Raw genomic sequence first — 22,267 nt, 5'->3', positions numbered from 1 at the left:
TCCACCAGACCAGAATCAGTATAGCGCCCTCCACCAGACCAGAATCAGTATAGCGCCCTCCACCAGACCAGAATCAGTATAGCGCCCTCCACCAGACCAGAATCAGTATAGCGCCCTCCACCAGACCAGAATCAGTATAGCGCCCTCCACCAGACCAGAATCAGTATAGCACCCTCCACCAGACCAGAATCAGTATAGCGCCCTCCACCAGACCAGACTGAGTATCTCAAGTCTTTCTTTGCACATTTTAACCCACCTTGAATTTTAAATATATTTTTAATATTTTAATACCATAGTGTTTGCACCGCATCGATATTCTCAACATATGAATACATCGATATGGAATGATTGCGCGTGACCAATAGGCTACTCCCTTGACTGGAATAAAGTAAATCATGCCATCCTGCCAAATGATGGATGAATTTCGAGCAATATTAGCGGTTCTGCCCCTGAACAAGGCAGTTAACCCACTGTTCCTAAGCCGTCATTGAAAATAAGAATTTGTTCTTATTTGACTTGCCTAGTTAAATAAAGGTTAAACATTTTTTACTTCATCCGTTTTGTGTTTCCCCTATCTCTGATTGACTCCCTCTAATCATATTGACCTATATCCTTTATTTACACATACTATGATATTATACACGATAATATACACAAGCTATATCGTGCACGATTTCCATGCATACATTGCCCGTTTATCATGTATAACCTATTCCCGGCCTATATGAAACTCAGACAATAGATTTGTATGTAAAAGACAAATTCTCACTATTCTATTTATGCCAACATTTCCCGCTACAAGGCTACACAACGATGCTACCGCCCTATCAGTTCATAACTGTATCAAGTATCTTGTCTGCCTATCAAGCAGTGGGATCCGTCTCATATAATATTATATCACATAATCGGCTTTCAGGAGAATCTAACGCTTTCCCAGCGGTGCTTTGGCAGTCGCTGTGAAGTCTCTATTGACTTAAGATGTGCAAAGCAAGCAACATGTGTCCAGGATGCACTGTTCCAAAAAGAAATGCGCTTACATTACGTCCATGGTGATTAGCACTAAAACAACGTTACCACCGCGTCTTAGAGGATGCGCTGGACACATACTGCCTCAATCAGTCTGCTGTTTGTATAATTATACTTAGAAATCACATCAAATCTGTGTGTATTTGTCACATGCTCCGAATACAACGGGTGTTGTGATATGCTTGCTTACGAGCCCTTCCCAACATTGCAGTTTTTTTTTAAGAATACAAATAAAAAATAGTAGTACACATGATTGGAGATATATAGGCCTACAGGAAGTACCAGTACCAGTACCAGATCAATGTGCAGGGGTATGAGGTATTTGAGGTAGATGTATAGGCCTACAGGAAGTACCAGTACCAGTACCAGATCAATGTGCAGGGGTATGAGGTATTTGAGGTAGATATATAGGCCTATAGGGAGTACCAGTACCAGATCAATGTGCAGGGGTATGAGGTATTTGAGGTAGATATATAGGCCTACGGGGAGTACCAGTACCAGATCAATGTGCAGGGGTATGAGGTATTTGAGGTAGATATATAGGCCTACAGGGAGTACCAGTACCAGATCAATGTGCAGGGGTATGAGGTATTTGCGGTAGATATGTAAGCCTACAGGGAGTACCAGTACCAGATCAATGTGCAGGGGTATGAGGTATTTGAGGTAGATATATAGGCCTACAGGGAGTACCAGTACCAGATCAATGTGCAGGGGTATGAGGTATTTGCGGTAGATATATAGGCCTACAGGGAGTACCAGTACCAGATCAATGTGCAGGGGTATGAGGTATTTGCGGTAGATATGTAAGCCTACATGAAGGCAGGGTAAAGTGACTAGGCATCAGGATGGATAATAATAAGAGTTCAATAGAGTAGCAGCAGCATATGATGAGTGTAAACGGTGTGTGCTTATGTACAGTATGTGAATATAACCAATATAGCCTGTGCCTAATAGTATATGCTAATCATTTATAGTGATAATAAATATAATAACTCGACCAATTTCTTAAAACTTCGAATTGTCGTTTCTTATTTATTCCCTATTTTGTAGCCTAATGAAACAGGCTACGTAATTCCTGGTTATTGAATTACACTTTCAACACTAAATATGCATCTTAAGAGGTCGTGTTATAATATTATAGCATCCAGAATTATAGCAGGGTGGGTGGATATTAAGGACAGACAGGACGCCCAATCAACTTCCCATGATAGTGGCAACGTTTTGTCGAAATGTAAGCCTTTTGACCGTTTTCTATCAACTCTGCGTCGTGCGTATTCACAGCGTGACCATGTTTTGAACTAGACTACATTTAGTGATCTCGTACTGAATAGAAATGTATGTAGGGAATGGAATCTTCATTTGATACAGTATATGCCCGCTTTGTTTCAGAATAACAATCCCTCAACTAAATGTGAACCAGCGGATGAGTGCACTTTAATTCCACTCAGACTGATCGAAAGAATGTCTGAGAAGTTAATGGTGTGTACCAAAGATTTTCCTCCTAACAGCCACATTATTAATCTATCTGCGATTGCTTTCGGGGTACTGTATAAATAATCTAGCAAATTAGGATTCTCTTCATTTTTCCTTTAGCCTATGCTCGTTGTTAAATGGATAAGACCCGGATTCTAATTGTGTCGCTTAGCCCAATCAAACTATCGTAATTGAAATCGTGTGGCAATCATTTATTGCAGTACATCTAAGGAACGGTCCGACTGCAATCAAGATCTTACTGTATAAGAGACGTCAAGGTTATTGGACAGACACGAGCAGAGTAATACACATTCTCTGCTGTAAACGGACTCCATTCGCCTCATTAAGCCTTATTGATAGGCTAAGAGACAACAAATAGCCTATACATAGGCCTAACATGATCATTTTACATGAAAGCATGACGTACTTGAAATGGCAATATGATTTAAAGAGAATTTGTAAACGTTGCAAATAGCCTACATAAAACTAGTGGAGCCAAAAATATGTATTTTATCCATGCTGCTCGATAGAGAATGCAAATGTTAATAGGCAAAGCAATACCTTGATATCAACGAATGATTAGGCTATTATCGCTCATTTGCAGATGATGCAAAATAGTAGCATATGCCTTCACCGATTAATGTTTTAATGTTAAAGATTGTAGCGAGAAGACAATTACGGTCAAATATGTAGGTTTATTATTGTGGTTATTATCATTATTGCGGTTATTATATTATTATTATACATTTAAGATAATAAGCTAAGTATTACAGTGAGCCTATTATTCGTTGGTAGTCATTATTATTTGATATATGTATTGCCACTACTAAGAAAAATCATATATTATACCATGCTATCATTGATGCTATCACGCGGAGTTATTCATTTCAATATTTGTGAAGTTCACAGCAAGTTAGGCCTAATGGTTATCCTTGTGTATGCTTCTTGTTTGTAGTTTAAGTCTCGGAACCAGAGGCTAAACATGTTTAATGTCACACTGCAATTTAGTGAGCTACATCAGACGATCTAGGCCTGCCTATACTAATGTATTTAAGCCAACGACTAACTATATATGAATGTACTCAAAAGTTGACTCGAACTGGACCGCTTTGGTCCTTATTTTGCCACTGATTTCGCGAATATCCATAATTGTGTTCTCCAAAATGAAATGAGTTTTGGGTCGTTAGCAGTGCGAAGTATGTTTCCTGGTCCTTGAGATTCTGACAAATCTACAAAAATGGCAAATGAGTTAGTGATGATTATAGACCTACTCCATTACAGTTGCTATAATGGATGAGCAGTGCATTTGGAAAGTACTCAGACCCCCTTCCCTTTTTCCACATTTTGTTACGTCACAGCCTTATTCTAAAATGGATTAAATAACAAACGTTCCTCATCAATCTACACACGATACCCTACAATGACAAAGTTAAAACAGGTTTTTGGACATGTATTAAAAATAAAAAACGGATACCTTATTTAGAGTACCAGTCAAAAGTTTGGAAACACCTACTCATTCAAGTGTTTTTCTTTATTTTTACTATTTTATACATTGTAGAATAATAGTGAAGACATAGAAACGATGAAATAACACATATGGAATCATGTATTAACCTAAAAAGTGTTAAATAAATCAAAATATATTTTATATTTGAGATTCTACAAATAGCCACCCTTTGCCTTGATGACAGCTTTGCACACTCTTGGCATTCTCTCAACCAGCGTTGGGGTCGTCACCTGGAATGTATTTCAATTAACAGGTGTGCCTTGTTAAAAAGTTCATTTGTGGAATTTCTATCTTTCTTAATGTGTTTGAGCCAATCAATTGTGTTGTGACATGGTAGGGGTGGTATACAGAAGTTAGCCCTATTTGGTAAAAGACCAAGTCCATATTATGACAAGAACAGCTCAAATAAGCAAAGAGAAAGGAAGGACAGTCCATCATTACTTTAAGGCATGAAGGTCAGTGAATCCGGAAAATGTCTAGAACTTTAAACGTTTCTTCAAGTGTAGTCGCAAAAACCATCAAGCCCTATGATGAATCTGGCTCTCATGAGGACAGGAATGGAGGACCACCACAGGAATGGAAGACCTAGAGTTACCTCTGCTGCAGAGGATAAGTTCATTACAGTTACCAGTCTCAGAAATTGCAGCCCAAATAATTGCTTCACAGAGTTCAAGTAACAGACGCATTTCAACATCAACTGTTCAGAGGGGAATGCGTGAACCAGGCCTTCATGGTCAAATTGCTGCAAAGAAACCACAACTAAAGGACACCAACAAGAAGAAGAGACTTGCTTGGACCAAGAAACACGAGCAATAGACATTAGACCAGTGGAAATCTGTCCTTTGGTCTGATGTGTCCAAATTTTTGATTCTTGGTTCCAACTGCTGTGTCTTTGTGAGACGCATGCATTGCTGGTGACACCTTCTGTGATTAATTTCGAATTCAAGGCACACAGCATGGCTACCACAGCCTTCTGCAGCGATACACCATACCATCTGGTTTATGCGTAGTGGGACTTTCATTTGTTTTTCAACAGGATAATGACCAACACACCTCCAGGCTCTGTAAGGGGTATTTGACCATGAAGTGATGGAATGCTGCATCAGATGACCTGGCCTCCACAATAACACCACAATCATGGTTTGGGACAAGTTGAACTGCAAAGTGAAGGAAAAGCGGCCAACAAGTGCTCAGCATATGTGGGAACTCCTTCAAGACTGTTGGAAAAGCATTCCAGGTGAGAGAAGGCGAAGAGTGTGCAAAGCTGTCATCAAGGCAAATGGTAGGTACTTTGAAAAATCTATAATAAAATTTGATTTGTTTAACATGTTTGCATACTACATAACTCCATATGTGTTATTTCATAGTTTTGATGGCCTCACTATTATTCTACAATGTAGAAAATAGTAAAAATTAAGACAAAACCCTTGAATGAGTAAGTGTGTCCAAACCTTTGGCTGGTACTGTACATAAGTATTCAGACCCTTTGCTATGGGACTTGAAATTGAGCTCAGGTGCATCCTGTTTCCATTGAATGTCCTTGAGATGTTTCTACAACTTGAATAAAGTCCACTTGTGGTAAATTCAATTGATTGTACATGACCTGGAAAGGCACACACCTGTCTATATAAGGTCCCACACTTGACAGTGCATGTCAGAGCCAAAACCAAGCCATGAGGTCGCAGGAATTGTCCGTAGAGCCCTGAGACAGGATTGTGTCGAGACACAGATCTGGGGAAGGGTACCAAAAAACATTCTGCAGCATTGACGGTCCCCAAGAACACAGTGGCCTCCATCATTCTTAAATGGAAGACGTTTGCAACCAGCAAGACTCTTCCTACAGCTGGCCGCCAAACTGAGCAATCTGGGGAGAAGGGCCTTGGTCAGGGAGCTGACCAAGAACCCGATGGTCACTCTGACAGAGCTCCAGAGTTCCTCTGTGGAGATGGGAGAACCTTCCAGAAGGACAACCATCTCTGCAGCACTCCACCAATCAGGCATTTATGGTAGAGTGGCCAGATTGAAGCCACTCCTCAGTGAAAGGCACATGACAGACCGCTTGGAGATGCCAAAAGGCACCTAAATGACTCTCAGAACATGGGAAACAAGATTCTCAAAGTTGAACTCTATGGCCTCAATGCCAAGCGTCACGTCTGGAGGAAACCTGGCACCATCCCTACGGTGAAGCATGGTGGTGGCCACATCCAGATGTGGGTATGTTTTTCAGAGGCAGGGACTGGGAGACTTGTCAGGCTCGAGGGAAAGATTAACAGAGCAAAGTACTGAGATATCATTGAAAACCTGCCCCAGAGCTCTCAGGAACTCAGACTGGGGCAAAGGTTCACCTTCCAACAGGTTAATGACCCTAAGCACACAGCCAAGACAACTCAGGAGTGGCTTTGGGACAAGTCTCTGAATGTCCTTGAGTGGCCCAGCCAGAGCCCGGACTTGAACCCGATCAAACATCTCTGGAGAGACCTGAAAATAGCTGTGCAGCAACCCTCTCCACCCAACCTGACAGAGTTTGACAGGATCTGCAGAGAAGAATGGGAGAAACTCCCCAAATACAGTATGCCAAGCTTGTAGCGTCATACCTAATACTTGAGGCTGTACTCGCTGCCAAATGTACTGAGTAAAGTGTCTGAATACTTATGTAAATGTAATATTTCCGTTTTTATTTTTTTATACATTTTTTTAAAATAAAAAAAGCACTTTTTGCTTTGTCCTTATGGGGTATTGTATGTTTATTGATGAGGTAAACAAAAAAAGGTTGTACGGTAACGAAATGTGGAACATGTCAAGTGTTCTGAATACCTTCCGAATGCACTGTATGGACTCCATTGTGGGAGCTCAGCTTTCAGCCCTAAATAGGCTATGGGATAGTGTTTCTGAGTTGTTTGGGACGTTTTGGAGATAATAACATTAGTTTTCAACTCATTTCAATTTCACATATGTGTTAATTGTGAGTTGTATTCTATGATTAATTCCCTTTTTGTATTTGGGGAGGGGATCTCTTCTTTGATTTAGCAAATGTCTAATCGCTGTTTGGGACTTTTTTTTTTTAAAGCGCCCCATTGATGACTCTAACCTCTCACATCCAAATGGAATTGACACCATTAAAGTAATTTACAGGTTAACACTTCTGAAAGGTTCGGAAGGGTTGAGTGGTCCTGGAACTTTAGTGCGGCCGTAATGAGGATGACCGCAGGTTAACGACGTATGTAGTCGTGTTTCAGAGGGCCATGGCTGGATTTCTCGTGAGAAGGACAAACGAAACAATATTTACGACACTTTTAAGCATCCATCACTTTGACATCTGGTCGTCTAGCACCTGGTCTTCATTAACATTAAATATTACATTCCGGGCTAATTTGGAGCAGAGCTCGGCCAATCAAATAGATTGGAAAATCTATTTCGCACAACAGTCACATATGAGTGGAAATATGGGTCTTTTGCGTTTGGTAGCTCTTCAAAACTAGTTCATGTGAACATTACTATAGTTTTAAGTCAGCATTGTTGAGGAACGTGTTCATTCGTATTGTTTGTTCATTGGATCTTGCCCACGCCTAAAATGATATCTGTATCTTCCTCATTAGCATCTTCAGCATCATCATTGGTCTATGTAAAATTATGTAGACTCAACCTAAATCCAAGCCCATAACATCAACCCAAACCGATATAACCTAAACACCCTAACATTAAGCACCTGAACATGTAGCAAAATAGTGTTACAAATATGTGTTATGAAAATGTAATATGAAATAAAACGTTTAAAGTTTGTCCAATACATTTTAAAGGCCAACATATTTGTGAAATGACTGTAAACATATATTTTTTTACATAACACCATAAGGTATAGGCATATATGATAACTAATATGCCTATTGTGTTCATTGTCATTCCCTCTCAAAGTTGCTTAATGAACACCACAAGGAAAGGATGCACCTGGAAGAGTGGCCTAAAAACACCTGACGTAAACTATACATGGCGGTTGTGCACTGGCAAGATGAACCTAAACGGACCATTTAAAAAGTTTCCGAGGCCGTGTCCATCCCCAAGGCTCTGTAGGAAACTCTCCACCGCATAACAGCGCAAGGCTGTTGGAATCTGCACAATGTTGCAGCGGGTTGGTCTGTTGATTGAGGGATACAAAATACAGACCTTCTGACTATCTCCTCACGTGGGAGCCAGTATTTGTTAAGGATAGCCCCATCATTTTGAGTCTGCAACGGGTTCACCTTGTTGCGAATATGTGCATTTATATAAACTAGCCAACTGCGCAGCGGACGCCCCTGGTTAGGTTGGAGATGTGCCCTAAAACCCGACGTTGAATTGCAATGCATCACCTGGCAGAAATTCGCGTTTGTATCATGTAATGTGAGACAATATATCCACAGGAAAGTATAATTACAAACAATTCTCAAAGCACTGGTAATGAGTTGAGCTTTCTATCACCTGAACCACGCACACAATATATATTTTAAAAAACATACATGAGACTCATGCATACTTGCCTAGCTCGTGCACATGTTTACATGGTTCTGCACATGCTTCAGGTGATAGAAACCTGAACACATGACCAGTGCTTTGAAAGGTGGATGTACTTATGTTTTCCTGTGGATATTTTGTCTCACATTCCTACCACCAAACGACCAACCTGTGGACAACAGGTAAAGAATGTTTAAAAAAAAAATTAATCCCCCAACATTCTGGCTTGTAGAGGTCAGGAGAGATAACTTTTCTGATTAAAATGCTCATTCCTGCCTGATGTACAGTGGGGCAAAAAAGTATTTAGTCAGCCACCAACCATAATTTGCAAATAAATTCATTAAAAATCTTACAATGTGATTTTATGGATTTTTTTCTCTCATTTTGTCTGTCATAGTTGAAGTGTACCTATGATGAAAATTACAGGCTTCTCTCATCTTTTTAAGTGGGAGAACTTGCACAATTGGTGGCTGACAATACGTTTTTGCCCCACTGTAGAATAGAAGTTGCTACATATGCTGAGCACTTGTTGGCTGCTTTTCCTTCACTCTGCGGTCCAACTCATCCCAAACCATCTCAATTGGGCCGAGGTTGGGTGATTGTCGAGGACAGGTCATCTGATGCAGCACTCCATCACTCTCCTTCATGGTCAAATAGCCCTTAAACAGCCTGGAGGTGTGTTGGGTCATTGTCCTGTTGAAAAACAAATGATAGTCCCACACCATCACACTTACTCCTCCATGCTTCATGGTGGGAACCACACATGTGGAGATCATCCATTCACCTACTCTGTGTTTCACAAAGACACTGCGGTTGGAACCAAATATCTCAAATTTGAGTCAGGTTTGTAGGCCTCCGTGCTCGCACACACTTTTTCAGTTCTGCCCACACATTTTCTATAGGTTTGAGGTCAGGGCTTTGTGATGACCACTCCAATACCTTGACTTTGTTGTCCTTAAGCCATTTTGCCACAACTTTGGAAGTATGCTTGGGGTCATTGTACATTTGGAAGACTCATTTGCGACCAAGCTTTAACTGATGTCTTGAGATGATGCTTCAATATATCCACATAATTTTCTTTCCTCATGATGTCATCTATTTTGTGAAGTGCACCAGTCCCTCCTGCAGCAAAGCACTCCCACAACATGATGCTGCCACACCTGTGCTTCACTGTTGGGATGGTGTTCTTTGGCTTACGAGCATCGTTCTTTTTCCTCCAAACAGTTCTCTTTCTGTTTCATCAGACCAGAGGACATTTCTCCAAAAAGTATGATCTTTGTCCCCATGTGCAGTTGCAAACCCTCGTCTGGTTTTTTATGGCGGTTTTGAAGCAGTGGCTTCTTCCTTGCTGAGCAGCTGATTGATTTGCACTTTTTGCACCAAAGTATGTTCATCTCTAGGAGACAGAACGTGTCTCCTTCCTGAGCTTTATGACGGCTGCGTGGTCCCATAGTGTTTATACTAGCGTATTATTGTTTGTACAGATGAACGTGGTACCTTCGGGCGTTTGGAAATTGCTCCCAAGGATGAACCAGACTTGTGGAGGTCGACAACAACAACAAAATCTGAGGTCTTGGCTGATTTCTTTTGATTCTCACATGATGTCAAGCAAAGAGGCAGATTTGAAGGTAGGCCTTGAAATCCATCCACAGGTACACCTCCAATTGACTCAAATGATGTCAATTAGCCCAACAGAAGCTTCTAAAGCTATGACATAATTTTCTGGAATTTTCCAAGCTGTTTAAAGGCACAGTCAACTTAGTGTATGTAAACTTCTGACCCACTGGAATTGTGATACAGTGAATTATAAGTGAAATAATCTGTCTGTAAACAATTGTTGGAAAAATTTACTTGTGTCATGCACAAGGTAGATGTCCTAACCGACGTGCCAAAACTATAGTTTGTTAACAAGAAATTTGTGGAGTGGTTTAAAAACGAGTTTTAATGACTCCAACCTAAGTGTATGTAAACTTCCGACTTCAACTGTATAAAAATAGTCACAAAAAAAATATATACAGTATATATATTTACAAAGATTTATGTTTTATGTATAAATATATTTTTTTGCATATTTTGCATGTTATTTTGGCATTAATACATGTCACATATCAGTTTGCAAACAAGGCAAAAATAATCATGGAGTTAAATAAAGCTGCATACAAACATGGTCTCTTTATTGCTTTCTTGAGATGGGCAGCTCCAAAATGCAGGTGTTTCAACCAAGTTCAGTGCTTTTTGTGGTGTTGGGGCTGCCTTTTGAAAATACGTTGTGAAGGGTTTGGTAATGTTCTCTTCTTGCGCCGTGATTGTCTCAGTGATCTATCACTCATGGGGACACTACATCACCGCAAAAACTAAGAGGGAGGGGCCTTGACAATTCAAGCCCCTTGGGTGCTGCCATAGAGTTACATTAAAAGTGCCCCATCCAACAAGGCTCAAGATCATTGGCCACAGATAAAATCACATATCTACCGCAGCTTTGATTGGACTGATCATGTCAACATCATACTTTCAAAATCTTAGCTAGCGGTCATCATCATGAATCAAGTTGGCAATCTACTGGCAAGTCCTTTTCCATCCTTGTCATATGAAGATAAATTATAGATATCGGTGGTCATCAGCCATTGGCCATAAGCATTACACAACAAGTTGGAAATCGCAAATTCAACAATGAGTGGTTTGGAAGGAATCGGGTTAAAGGTTGAATACATTGGCCATGCTGTCAATCCAGCATGACTTCTGCCACGGTCAAGACAACTGGAAACTCCGAAAACAAAGAGAAACGACTGGGAAAATACATTTTCCCATTCCAACCCGGAATTCCAAAACGGGAACTTAGACCTTTTTCTAGAGCTCTGACTTGAAGACCACCGACGTCATGATTCGACCTTGTTTTTTTTCCCAAGTTCCCAGTTATCTTGAAAGTACCCACAAGGACCGCTGCACCACCTTCCTGTTCAGAACAACAATGTGAGTCCAAAAATGTATTGTATACTACTGCATAAATGATGTAATATGCCAGGGCGATATGTATACTGTAGCTAGAAAGTAATACTAAGTGTATGTTGTGTAGTAAGCTGTTAGTAGCTCATGTGCCTCACCCTAACAATATGGTCCTTTTTCCATTCATAATTTAGCCTACTGTTCTGACTTGGTGGTGCACATGTAGCCTATAGCCTGTTTTAGAGAAATGTAATCATAGAATATTGTAAGAGCTTTAATTGTCTGCTTATATGCCCCAGATTTATGGAGGCCCTAGTGTGTGAGGACTGTTTGTCACCATTATAGTGCAATTAATGTGTTGTGTTGTGTAGTGTCTTTGCTGGCATGCATCTAAAAAAGAAATATATAATTTTTTGCCTGACCAAGATTTACATGCAAAAATCGCCACTGGTTCCAGTTTTTTCCAATTTGGATAAGTACTGGATAAGATTCAGCTTGGGATAAAACTAAGCTTGACAAAATGTTACAAATATATATTTCAAATATTAGCCTACATTAGATCCTATACATTACCCAGATGAAACATATATCATGCCCATTCACAAAACAGTTGTACATTTTTTTAGAATTATATCTGGTGAGGTGTTATGGCAGAGAAGAAGCCTAACGCTGCACTTTGTCTGCTCTATGAGTAGTGTGGATCACTCAGATGTGCAAAGGTTTTTAAGAGTCACATTACTAGCAGAGGCTCTGGGAAACACCTTGGCTACTAAAGACAGCCTACATCATAAGATAGTTCTAACGATGATCATAACGCTATGCATGCTCTGGGAAACGAGGCCCAGATCGTGTGTGTGTGTGTGTGTGTGTGTGTGCGTGCGTGCGTGCGTAAACTCAGAAAAAAATAAACATCCTCTCACTGTCAACTGAAAGCCCTTTGTTTCTAGCCATTTTGAGCCTGATGCTCCAGATACTCAACTAGTCTGAAGAAGCACAGTTTTATTGCTTATTTAATCAGCTCAACAGTTTTCAGCTGTGCTAACATAATTGCAAAAGGGTTTTCTAATGATCAACTAGCTTTTGAAAATGATCAACTTGGATTAGCTAACAATGTGCCATTGGAACATAGGAGTGATGGTTGCTGATAAAAGGCCTCTGTAGGCCTGCGTAGATATGCCATTAAAAAATCTGCCCTTTTCCAGCTACAATAGTAATTTACAACATTAACAATGCCTACACTGTATTTCTGATCAATATCAACCTTCAGCTCATACAGGAGAATATAACAAACCCATTTCATTTGAGGAAGCTCGTGGCTCCGTCTTGTGTTTTTGGACCATCACTTGACAAAGGAGATTTTAAGAGACATGGCATGCCCTCCACATGGTTTACATTCTACAGACTCTAAAATCTAGGGAATTCTGCACAGGAATTCTATTCCATGATGAAGTGGCGCCATCTTGTGGATATGCAATCATTTTTACCTGAAGCACTGAACCACCAGGCAGTTCAGTTCTCATTATCCACATATTTGGGTTACTGTACCATCAATTACATTTGTCTCTGCCTGAAATACATGTGCAGCTGATCATGTTCCTTTGAGTCTTCCTAAGTACCCCCTGTGGATAGGCCAGGTACCCCCAGTTTGAGAACCACTGGCCAGTGTACCAAACTTTTGGAACACCTGCTCTTTCCCTGACATGGACTGCCAGGTGAAAGCTATGATCCCTTATTGATGTCACCTGTTAAATCCACTTCAATCAGTGTAGATGAAGGGGAGGAGACCAGTTAAAGAAGTATTTTTAAGCCATGAGACATTTTTAAGCAATTGAGACATGGATTGTGTATGTGTACCATTCAGAGGGTGAATCGGCAAGACAAAATATTTAAGTGCCTTTGAGCAGAGTATGGTAGTAGGTGCATCGGTTTAGGTGTTTCAAGAACTGCGATGCTGCTGGGATTTTCCAGTGTGTATCAAGAATGGTTCACCACCCAAAGGACATCCAGCCAACTTGACACAACTGTGGGAAGCATTAGGGTCAATCTGGGCCAGCATCTCTGTGGAACACTTGTTCTAAGGGCAAAAGGGGGTGTAAGGTGTTCCTAATGTTTTGTACACTCAGTGTATATCCAACTACAGTATAACTAAAGTCGTAACTTATGTTTTTCTGTCTACTTTTCAAGTAAATGTAACTTTTTGTAATGTTTTGGGAAACATAGTCATTTAAAAATAGACTAGATTATGTTTGCATTGGTGTTTGGATATAGGCTGATGATCTTATGCACACTAAGAAAAAGCGGGTTCCTTAAGGGTTATTTGGGAAGGGTGATGGTTCTGGGTGGAACCATACTGACCCAAAGAGCCCTTTGCAGTTAAGAAAAGGGTTATTTCCTGTCGGCCTGCGGCTCATTTTAATATTTTGGGGCGTGGTTTGCTCACAGCTCTTTTTTGTGCAACCATGAGTGAGCATGTCATTCCAGTTTATCTAATGTGTTGTGTTATGCCATTTCATATCAAAAGTTATTAGGGCCATTGATGGTGTCTTGTAAAAGACTTGTGTATGGCCTTGGGTCAATTGAGAACTGTTGTCATAATTAGTCGTTCCCAAATCTCTCTCCTTAGGGGCCTCAACTGTTCGACCTAGCACACCTGCTAGGTTTTATTATTGCGTTCATGTCATGTTTTCATAACTGCACACCAATATTGATATCGAATCAGATGTTTTACTCTCTGAATTTCAGATAAGGCTTAATTGTTCATTTAGACCTATAGCAAATTAGACCTATACATAATAAGGTCTTGGTCCGGTTGAGTGAAAGTATGCCCTCAAGAGGGCAGCGTGGTACCACAGTGGCTTGCAGTCCCTAGGCCGTGTTTGGAGTTCAATGCTTATGCAGTATTGGTACAAGCAGAGCTCAATAGGCTGCATGTTAGATACTATAGAAGAAAATGCTGGTGTCAGTTTTCTCGCCATTTCATTTGAAATGGTAAGAATCAGATGGCTTGCCCGAGGACACAAAGGGGAAGCCTGCCTATGTTTTACAGTGAAGAGCATTTGGTAGGTATTTGTAAAGGTGTTGTTTTAAATAGACTATGAGGCTCATATAGAGAAATACAAGAAAAAGGGAATATCACAATTTATTCAAACATACGAACATCGAACATCTCATTCCAAAATTATTGCCATTAATTTGGAGTTGGTCCCCCCTTTGCTGCGAGAACAGCCTCCACTCTTCTGGTAAGGCTTTCCACTAGATGTTGGAACATTGCTGCAGGGGCTTTATTCTATTCAGCCAACAAGAGCAATAGTGAGGTCGGGCACAGATGTTGGGCGATAAGGCCTGGCTCGCAGTCGGTGTTCCAATTCATCCAAAAGGTGTTTGATGAGGTTGAGGTCAGGGCTCTGTGCTGGCCAGTCAAGTTCTTCCACACCGATCTCGACAAACCATTTCTGTATGGACCTCTCATTGTGCACGGGGACATTGTCATATAGAAACAAGAAAGGGCCTTACCCAAACTGTTGCCACAAAGTTGGAAGCACATGATCGCCTAGAATTTAATTGTATGCTATAGCGTTAAGATTTCCCTTCACTGGAACTAAGGGGCCTAGCCCGAACCACGAAAAACACCCCCAGACCATTATTCCTCCTCCACCAAACTTTACAGTTGGCACTATGAATTCAGGCAGGTAGCGGTCTCCTGACATCCGCCAAACCCAGATTTGTCTGTCGGAAGGTCAGATGGTGAAGCGTAATTCATCACTCCAGAGAACGCGTTTCTGCTTCTCCAGAGTCCAATGGCCATTGGTGTGCGGTTGTTCTGCAATGGAAACCCATTTCATGAAGTTCCCGACTAACAGTTATTGTGCTGACGTTGCTTTCAGAGGCAGTTTGGAACTCGGTAGTGAGTGTTGCAACCGAGAACAGATGATTTTTACATGCTTCAGCACTCGGTGGTCCCGTTCCGTGAGCTTGTGTGTCCTACCACTTCGCGGCTGAGCTGTTGTTGCTCCTAGACATTTCCACTTCGAAATAACAACACTTACAGTTGACCCCGGGCAGGGTATAAATTTGCCAAACTGACTTGTTGGAAAGCTGGCATCCTATGATGGTGCCACGTTGAAAATCACTCTTCAGTGAAAATCACTCTTCAGAACTCTTCAGTATGGGCAAATCTACTGCCAGTGTTTGTCTATGGAGATTGCATGGCTGTGTGCTCGATTTTGTACCTGTCAGCAACTGGTGTGACTGAAATGTACAAATCCACTCATTTGAAGGGGTGTCCACATACTTTTAGCCATGTAGTGTATGTGTGATAGATTGTGTTTGCCAGATAATAAAACACATATACACACAGTACATACATTTTAAAAACGTGACAGTGATAGAAAACAAGTCAGTTATTTCCATTGTGGTCTCTATAAAAGTAACTAATAGCCTAATAATAATGTTTTCTAGTTGATAATAATAGTGACCTCAATCCCACTTTCATCTTTACACAAAAGAGATCTTCGCACTACTAAACCAGAGTGCAGCGCCGTCACTTTTCTTTTTCAGCAACCTGATGCCCTCGTGGCAAACGCACTATTGCCATGGTGTTCTAACCCGCCCCATGTATCGAATAAGCCTACTTTATACTATTGATACTTTCTTAATTATGACCGTGTGTTTTATAGTAGTTTTAGAACTATGGCAAAGAGGGCAATAGAAATACGTAAATGTACAGTGTATGAGCGAATGCCAGAGGCAGCCTATTGTGCAGTAACTGGTTAAATCAACGTCGTTTCCACAGAAAACACCCCCCCCCCCAACTTGTAAACTAAATCCAATAACACGGTGAATTCGTTTATTGATTTCACGTTGAATTCACGTCAGTTAACAACTCAACCAAATGAAAATAAAAACTAGTCTTTGAATTTACGTCTGTGCCCAGTGGAAGGTGCATTGCAGGGTTTTGGATTTTAATAGTAAATCTCGTCGAAGGTCAATTCACACTTTTAACACATGATGTTGTTTTTGTGGTATTTGTTAGATCCTTAGAATGAAATAGGTTTTGATTACACTCTCTAAAAGTATTGATGAAAAGGGCCAGAGGACAGGTGCAGAGATCAAATATCAGATAGCCTCATCTTTTTAACATAAATTGCTTACCTTCTATTATTACACACATATTACATCATGTTTCTTATAAGATTGGCTAAATTAGACATTTATTTTAATTTCTTACCAAATTTGCCTAAAGGACTACACTTCAAATGGGAAAATCGCAATTTTGTTGAAGATTTAGAACCAGCCAAGAGTCTTACAACAAAAGTAAATATTTGTCCGTAAAGAGCTCTCGGTCCCAGAGTGGCCTCTCCTCTCTGGCTGAATCTGAAGTCTGTGAGTCTAATAGATTAAGGGGCTGGCGAGTTCATTGTGGACAGAATCATTCCCGCTATCTGAACCTGACTTATCTTTGCCTTACGAAGTTCTGCACTTAAATTGAAGAGTCCTCTGCAAATTGACCCACTTGAGCCACCGTATAGGCCTACTTGCTTACAGTAATCTGTTAGTTCTTGTCAACATTATTTGAGAGGCTCTTCACTGAAGACCTTGTAGCACAGCCTAGACGTGCGTTTTCATGTTTGTTATAGGAGGACTATCAGACATAGTTATAAAAAAAAACAATCCTCTTTCTCTTGCTACTCCGATGTCTCAAAGGTGTGTTGCAGGTCTGCATGAGTCTCCAATAAGCGTTATCCATGGTGTTTTTATCACTAGACTTGTTTTTAGAGTTTGATTTCAGTGCGTAGACATGCTTCTGAGTAAAGATTAAAGCAAAATGAAAGACCACTATATTTTATACGCCATATTGTTCGAATCATCGAGGTCAACTACTGTTTGGGTAGCGGAAATGAAAAGGCGTTTTAATTCGTTTGGAAACGCATAAGTAATATTTCTGCTCACTGCAGGTTTGGCGGGTGTTGGACGTAGAGCAGCAGTAGATTGTAGTAGGCCTAATGCCCGCATCCCATTCAGGCCCATTCAAAACCATGACAACAAGGAACAAGCTCGGATTTATCCTGGAAAGTTAAAGGACATTGTGGCGGGGCGTCAATCACCGTATTATTGAAGGACTGAACAAATGCAAAATCTTGACTGGAACAAATGCTTCCAACGGGTCTCGGACGCGGGGCTACATTTCCCTCCTTTGTTCTCAGCCTCTGGTTGGCATGTATTTGTATTCCCCCTCGGCCGACCACCCAGGACGACTTGGGATGGAAGGCTGAGGCATGTCCACTCTCCTCGCTATAGGGCAGGCCCTGTCACCAAGGCAAAGCGCGCAAAGCAGAGAGGAGTGGAGGCGGTCCAAAGCATGGCATGGGAACTAGATGGAACTAGATGGAACTCACGCGGACCTGCCTGTGCCTCGTGTCCGTATCTGAAGTCTGAGACGAGAGCCAATATTAGAACTCTTCAGTCTGAAGTACAGTTGAAACACACAGCCCAAAACGGACGGGGAAAAATGCTTTTCATATGCCACATCCTCCCCCTACAGCACTCCATAATATGAATGCGTCTACTGGGGATACGTGATCCCCTTTATCAGCTGCGTCATAATCTCCTATTACTAGGCTGTATGCCTTTATAAAATGTGTGTTTTGACTGAAGGTGAAGGACACCTGTTCCAACATAGTCATATAGCGTTTAATCGACAATGTAAGGTGGTCGCCCTGAATTTGACAGTAACTTACAGGCAGCTCAGTGGCAAGGAAAAGTGTGTATTTTATATTGTAATACAACTACTGTAATATATCAAATATATCAAAGAAAGTGCTGTGTAATGACAAACAGTGCAATACCGTAAAATGTACTGTATTATACTGTAAAAAATCAAGTAAAGGATACCTTCATCGGAAAGGGAGGGGTTTGTATTTCACAGAATTTGACAAGCAAGCAGGTTTGCTGCTAAGTTAAGTGTTTACACGTTAGAGAATATTAATGAATAGTTGGTGTTTTATATCACTTACACTTCTAGAGGCCTTATCGAAGGCTCCCAAAGGCCAAATCAGACCGAAAGGACATGACAAAATGCTCAACCATTTAAGGTTTAACACTTTTTAACACTCCAAACTATCACGTATTCTTTTGAGATTGATGGAGCACTACCACATACCAGTTAAATTGGCACAACACTCTCACTCACTGGTGCAACAAATATAGCCTATTACAAGGCACGCCTCAAAATATGTTAATGAGACAGAAACAACAATACCATCACCATTCGAAATACAGACATTCTTTCCCCGCCCACAACATTTTCCCACAACGTACGACAATTTACTGTATATTGCAGTAAAAAGTGTCAGCGTATTTTAATAAATCAATCAAATATATTTATTAAGCCCTTTTTTTCATCAGCAGATGTCACAATGTGCTATACGGAAACCCAGACTAAATCCGCAAACAGCAAGCAATGCAGATGTAGAAGAACTCCCTAGAATGGTGTGAACCTAGGAAGAAACCTAGAGAGGAACCAGGCTCTGAGGGGTGGCCAGTCCTCTCTCATCTGGCTGTGCTGGGTGGAGCTTATAAGAGAACATGGCCATTAAGGTCAGATTGTTCTTTAAGATGTTAAGAATACCCCAAATGCCCCGTTACAGTGTCCAAGTAGGGCGTGCCATATGTTTGGAATCAGAAAATGGCTTGATTCACTGTTCCAAGGCACTCATGTGATTCACGTGTCGTCTCTAAAATAATAACATATCTGTCTCAATTTAATTCACACTGGATAGCCTCTAAGAATTGACCTGTCTGCCACAAGAGAAATTGCCGTAACACCATTCTTTCTACTCATTAGAAATTGGTCGTTGACTTTTCTCCATTTTGGTTCACATGATCATGTTCATTTTGCAGGAGTGTCACTCTTTGTGAAGCCTATACGGAAAAAAATCTACATTTTCTTGGGAAATTAAAATTAGATTTATAGCCTAAATGGAAATGATAAATGATTTAAAAAATAACCTAATATTCTTTTTTTTTAAACAAAAATAGGTGTTATTGGTGTGCTATTTTTGTGTTATTATGAAATTGTTATGTGTTTTTATTTCAGGGACATGATATACAACATTATTAATTTCAAAATACCTGCAATGGATAGGGTGCACAGCCCTAAATATATTAGTTAAACCAACTCCGGGGCATCTCACACTAATTGCTCACTTTGTATGCAAATATTGGACATGTTATTTCGGGGGAGGGGGGTTCTGTTGTCACTTGCCACCCAAGACGTGATTCAGCTGCAACAATCACCATTATCTGGTCACCACTTTTCACGATACGGGACGAATCTGTAATGATGACGAGTGTTTCCTTCGGCCATTGTTGAGGCAACGGGGATATTCTTCTGCGGGTTCACACCTACCATCATTGGATAAAGGCACTCGAATCAGTCAGGTACTTGGCGTCCTCGAGGAGCATATATAAGCGGCGTGAAGTACTGTTTATACAAACACTGCCTCATGTCCACACACACACATGGTGTTCTAGGTCGTCTCTGACTCTGACAGCGCTCTTCGCCATTCCTTGAGTGGATACGTCATTTTTACTCCTATATCAACTGTATCCTCTCATTTGGATAGTTATTACGCACAAGGATTCTGTTAGGTTTTTTTTCCTGGACAGAATGGCTGTTGCTGCAAAGTTCAGTTTTTCCGTGAGGAGCATCCTGGATTTGCCTGAGCATGACGCCAAGACAGCGCAGCCTTCCCCCGGTAACTCCTGCTACAGCTCCCCTTACTTCTCCTGGATGGACAGCGACCGGAGCCCTTGTCTCTGTAAGTCCCCCTGGTTGAAACCTGAGCATAGAAACAGATAGGCCTGACCACTTCAAATCCATATAAGCACATTGGCCTAACTGGATTTTATGGGTCCTGCTTAAATTGGCACAATTTAATATCATCCACAGCGATTTCCAACATGCCTGTTTTATGAGAGCCAATAAGGTATCCATCCAATTAACTAAGCAGTATTAAATAATTGGATATACACTTTATAGGGAGATGTGTAGCCTAATTCAAATTGGGAGTAAATAAATCTCTGTAGCTATGTATTTCTGGTGATATTGTATTTCGTGAGTTGTTTATATGGTTAATTGATCAGTGTAATAACACCATTTTGAATTCCTCAGCTTCAGATGAGGGTAGCCTGGAGATCTCCCCAAACAAGTCAGACGAGTCTTCTCTGGACTCTGAGGCCGAGAAGAAGAAGAAGCGCCGCGTGCTCTTCTCAAAGGCCCAGACCTTCGAGCTTGAGAGGCGCTTCCGTCAGCAGCGCTATCTGTCAGCACCAGAGCGGGAGCATCTCGCCCATCTCCTCAGCCTGACGCCGACGCAGATCAAGATCTGGTTCCAGAACCACAGGTACAAAATGAAGAGGTCGCGAGTAGAGGGAGCGCCACAAGACATAACCCAATCGCCAATGTTGCGAAGAGTAGTGGTACCCATCCTAGTTCGGGATGGCAAGCCTTATCAGACCTGTTTCATTAACACGGAGAAAGGAGGCTGTCTTAGACCGACCACGTCCCCGGGTACACCCTTCAGTTTGGGATACCAGTCTTTCCAGCTTCCGTCGCCGTTCGGTCTACCTTCCCCATACCAGCATTTTGCCAGCCCTGCAGCATCTAGACACACCTTTGCTTGGAGAGACTTTCTGAACGACTCAGTTCAATTCAGTTATTTTAAGTGACTGAAAACATCAACAAGAGGACAATCCATAGAGGAACACTTAAAACCAAATATGTTTTCTGAATTCCCTTATTTTTCGAGGTACTTAAGTGTTAAACGCTCACTAATAATGTTGTATGAGAAGTAGGCTATTTTGCACATATTTTATTTTTGGTATTTTATTAAATGTAGCCTATTGAGTGATATTTTCGAATGATTAAAGTCGTTATTAGTTTGTTGTAATCTGGTGGTAGGCCTATGGACATTATACTCCTAGATTAAGTTTTGTTTATCCAATTGGATCATTGTTGTGTACTTTGCGTAGTCTTATTTTATCAGTAATTTAACATTTCTGTCATTTTTATGAATTTCGAATCTACACCAAGATTTCTGTCAAAAGTGCGAGGGAATTAGGATATAATTGCTTTGGCAATTGTTTTTCACTTTTGTCTGGAAATGTTATAGAACGTAATCGTTATATTGATTGGTTGGCCTTAAATGTTTTGTGTTTTTATAGAATTACGAATAAATCTTGTACATGTTTGCACATATTGTCCATTTTTCAGAAGTCCTCATGCATCTAGGCCTACATGTATTCCAACAAAGCTAGACTATTGAGTATTGAGGGATACACCATACACCATTCTATCCAACAACTTCTGACACTAGAGAAGAGAAAGGCTTAGCTTAGAGGAACCTATGGAAATAAGAAACGAACAGCAAGAAATGTTAGCTTTTATCATGTAAACAGTTCAGAACCCTAAAGCTGAGCAAACACCATCGCACTCTATAGAGTGGATTTCACTGGGCATAACAAAAACCGGGTAAACATTCGACCATACAGCTCATCTCCCTCTCGTTCAAAAGGGCTCTCTCTTCGTGTGCTTCAAACGTGCAGGCAACGTAAAAGCATTCATTTAACCCATACATAGCTCTGCAAACTTCTTTGTAAATTATTTTTTACAAACCGTTATTGCAGTTTTATCTGTAATTAACGAGGAAATCATGGACGATGAAACCGAAGTAGTCTGAGCTGCATAGCGATGGGCCAATTTAAATAAGAAAATAATATTGTCATTAAAAGTAAAAAATATTTATAGTGTATGCCATTTCAGTGTGTTGC

The 22,267-nt window shown here is 40.8% G+C and overlaps 1 protein-coding gene across 1 annotated transcript; it reads left to right on the top strand.

Moving 5' to 3' along the window:
* Positions 1 to 19,970: 19,970 nt before the first annotated feature.
* Positions 19,971 to 21,166, top strand: nkx2.9 (NK2 transcription factor related, locus 9 (Drosophila)). Its single transcript, XM_046308160.1, has 2 exons — positions 19,971 to 20,256; positions 20,610 to 21,166. The coding sequence occupies exons 1-2, from the start codon at positions 20,106 to 20,108 to the stop codon at positions 21,164 to 21,166; spliced, it is 708 nt and encodes a 235-aa protein (XP_046164116.1). The 5' UTR covers positions 19,971 to 20,105.
* The last annotated feature ends 1,101 nt before the right edge of the window (positions 21,167 to 22,267 follow it).

Source organism: Oncorhynchus gorbuscha, linkage group LG17, assembly GCF_021184085.1.
Source record: "Oncorhynchus gorbuscha isolate QuinsamMale2020 ecotype Even-year linkage group LG17, OgorEven_v1.0, whole genome shotgun sequence".
In the NCBI taxonomy this organism is placed as follows: Eukaryota; Metazoa; Chordata; class Actinopteri; order Salmoniformes; family Salmonidae; genus Oncorhynchus; species Oncorhynchus gorbuscha.
Note: the sequence above shows the minus strand (reverse complement) of the source record. Positions and strands in the feature narration are given on the sequence as shown.

Bases quoted from the DNA above. Each gene is read 5' to 3' on its own strand.
- nkx2.9 (XM_046308160.1), top strand. From the start codon at position 20,106: ATGGCTGTTGCTGCAAAGTTCAGTTTTTCCGTGAGGAGCATCCTGGAT. The intron at 20,257-20,609 runs GTAAGTCCCCCT...TGAATTCCTCAG, and splicing joins CGACCGGAGCCCTTGTCTCT to CTTCAGATGAGGGTAGCCTG.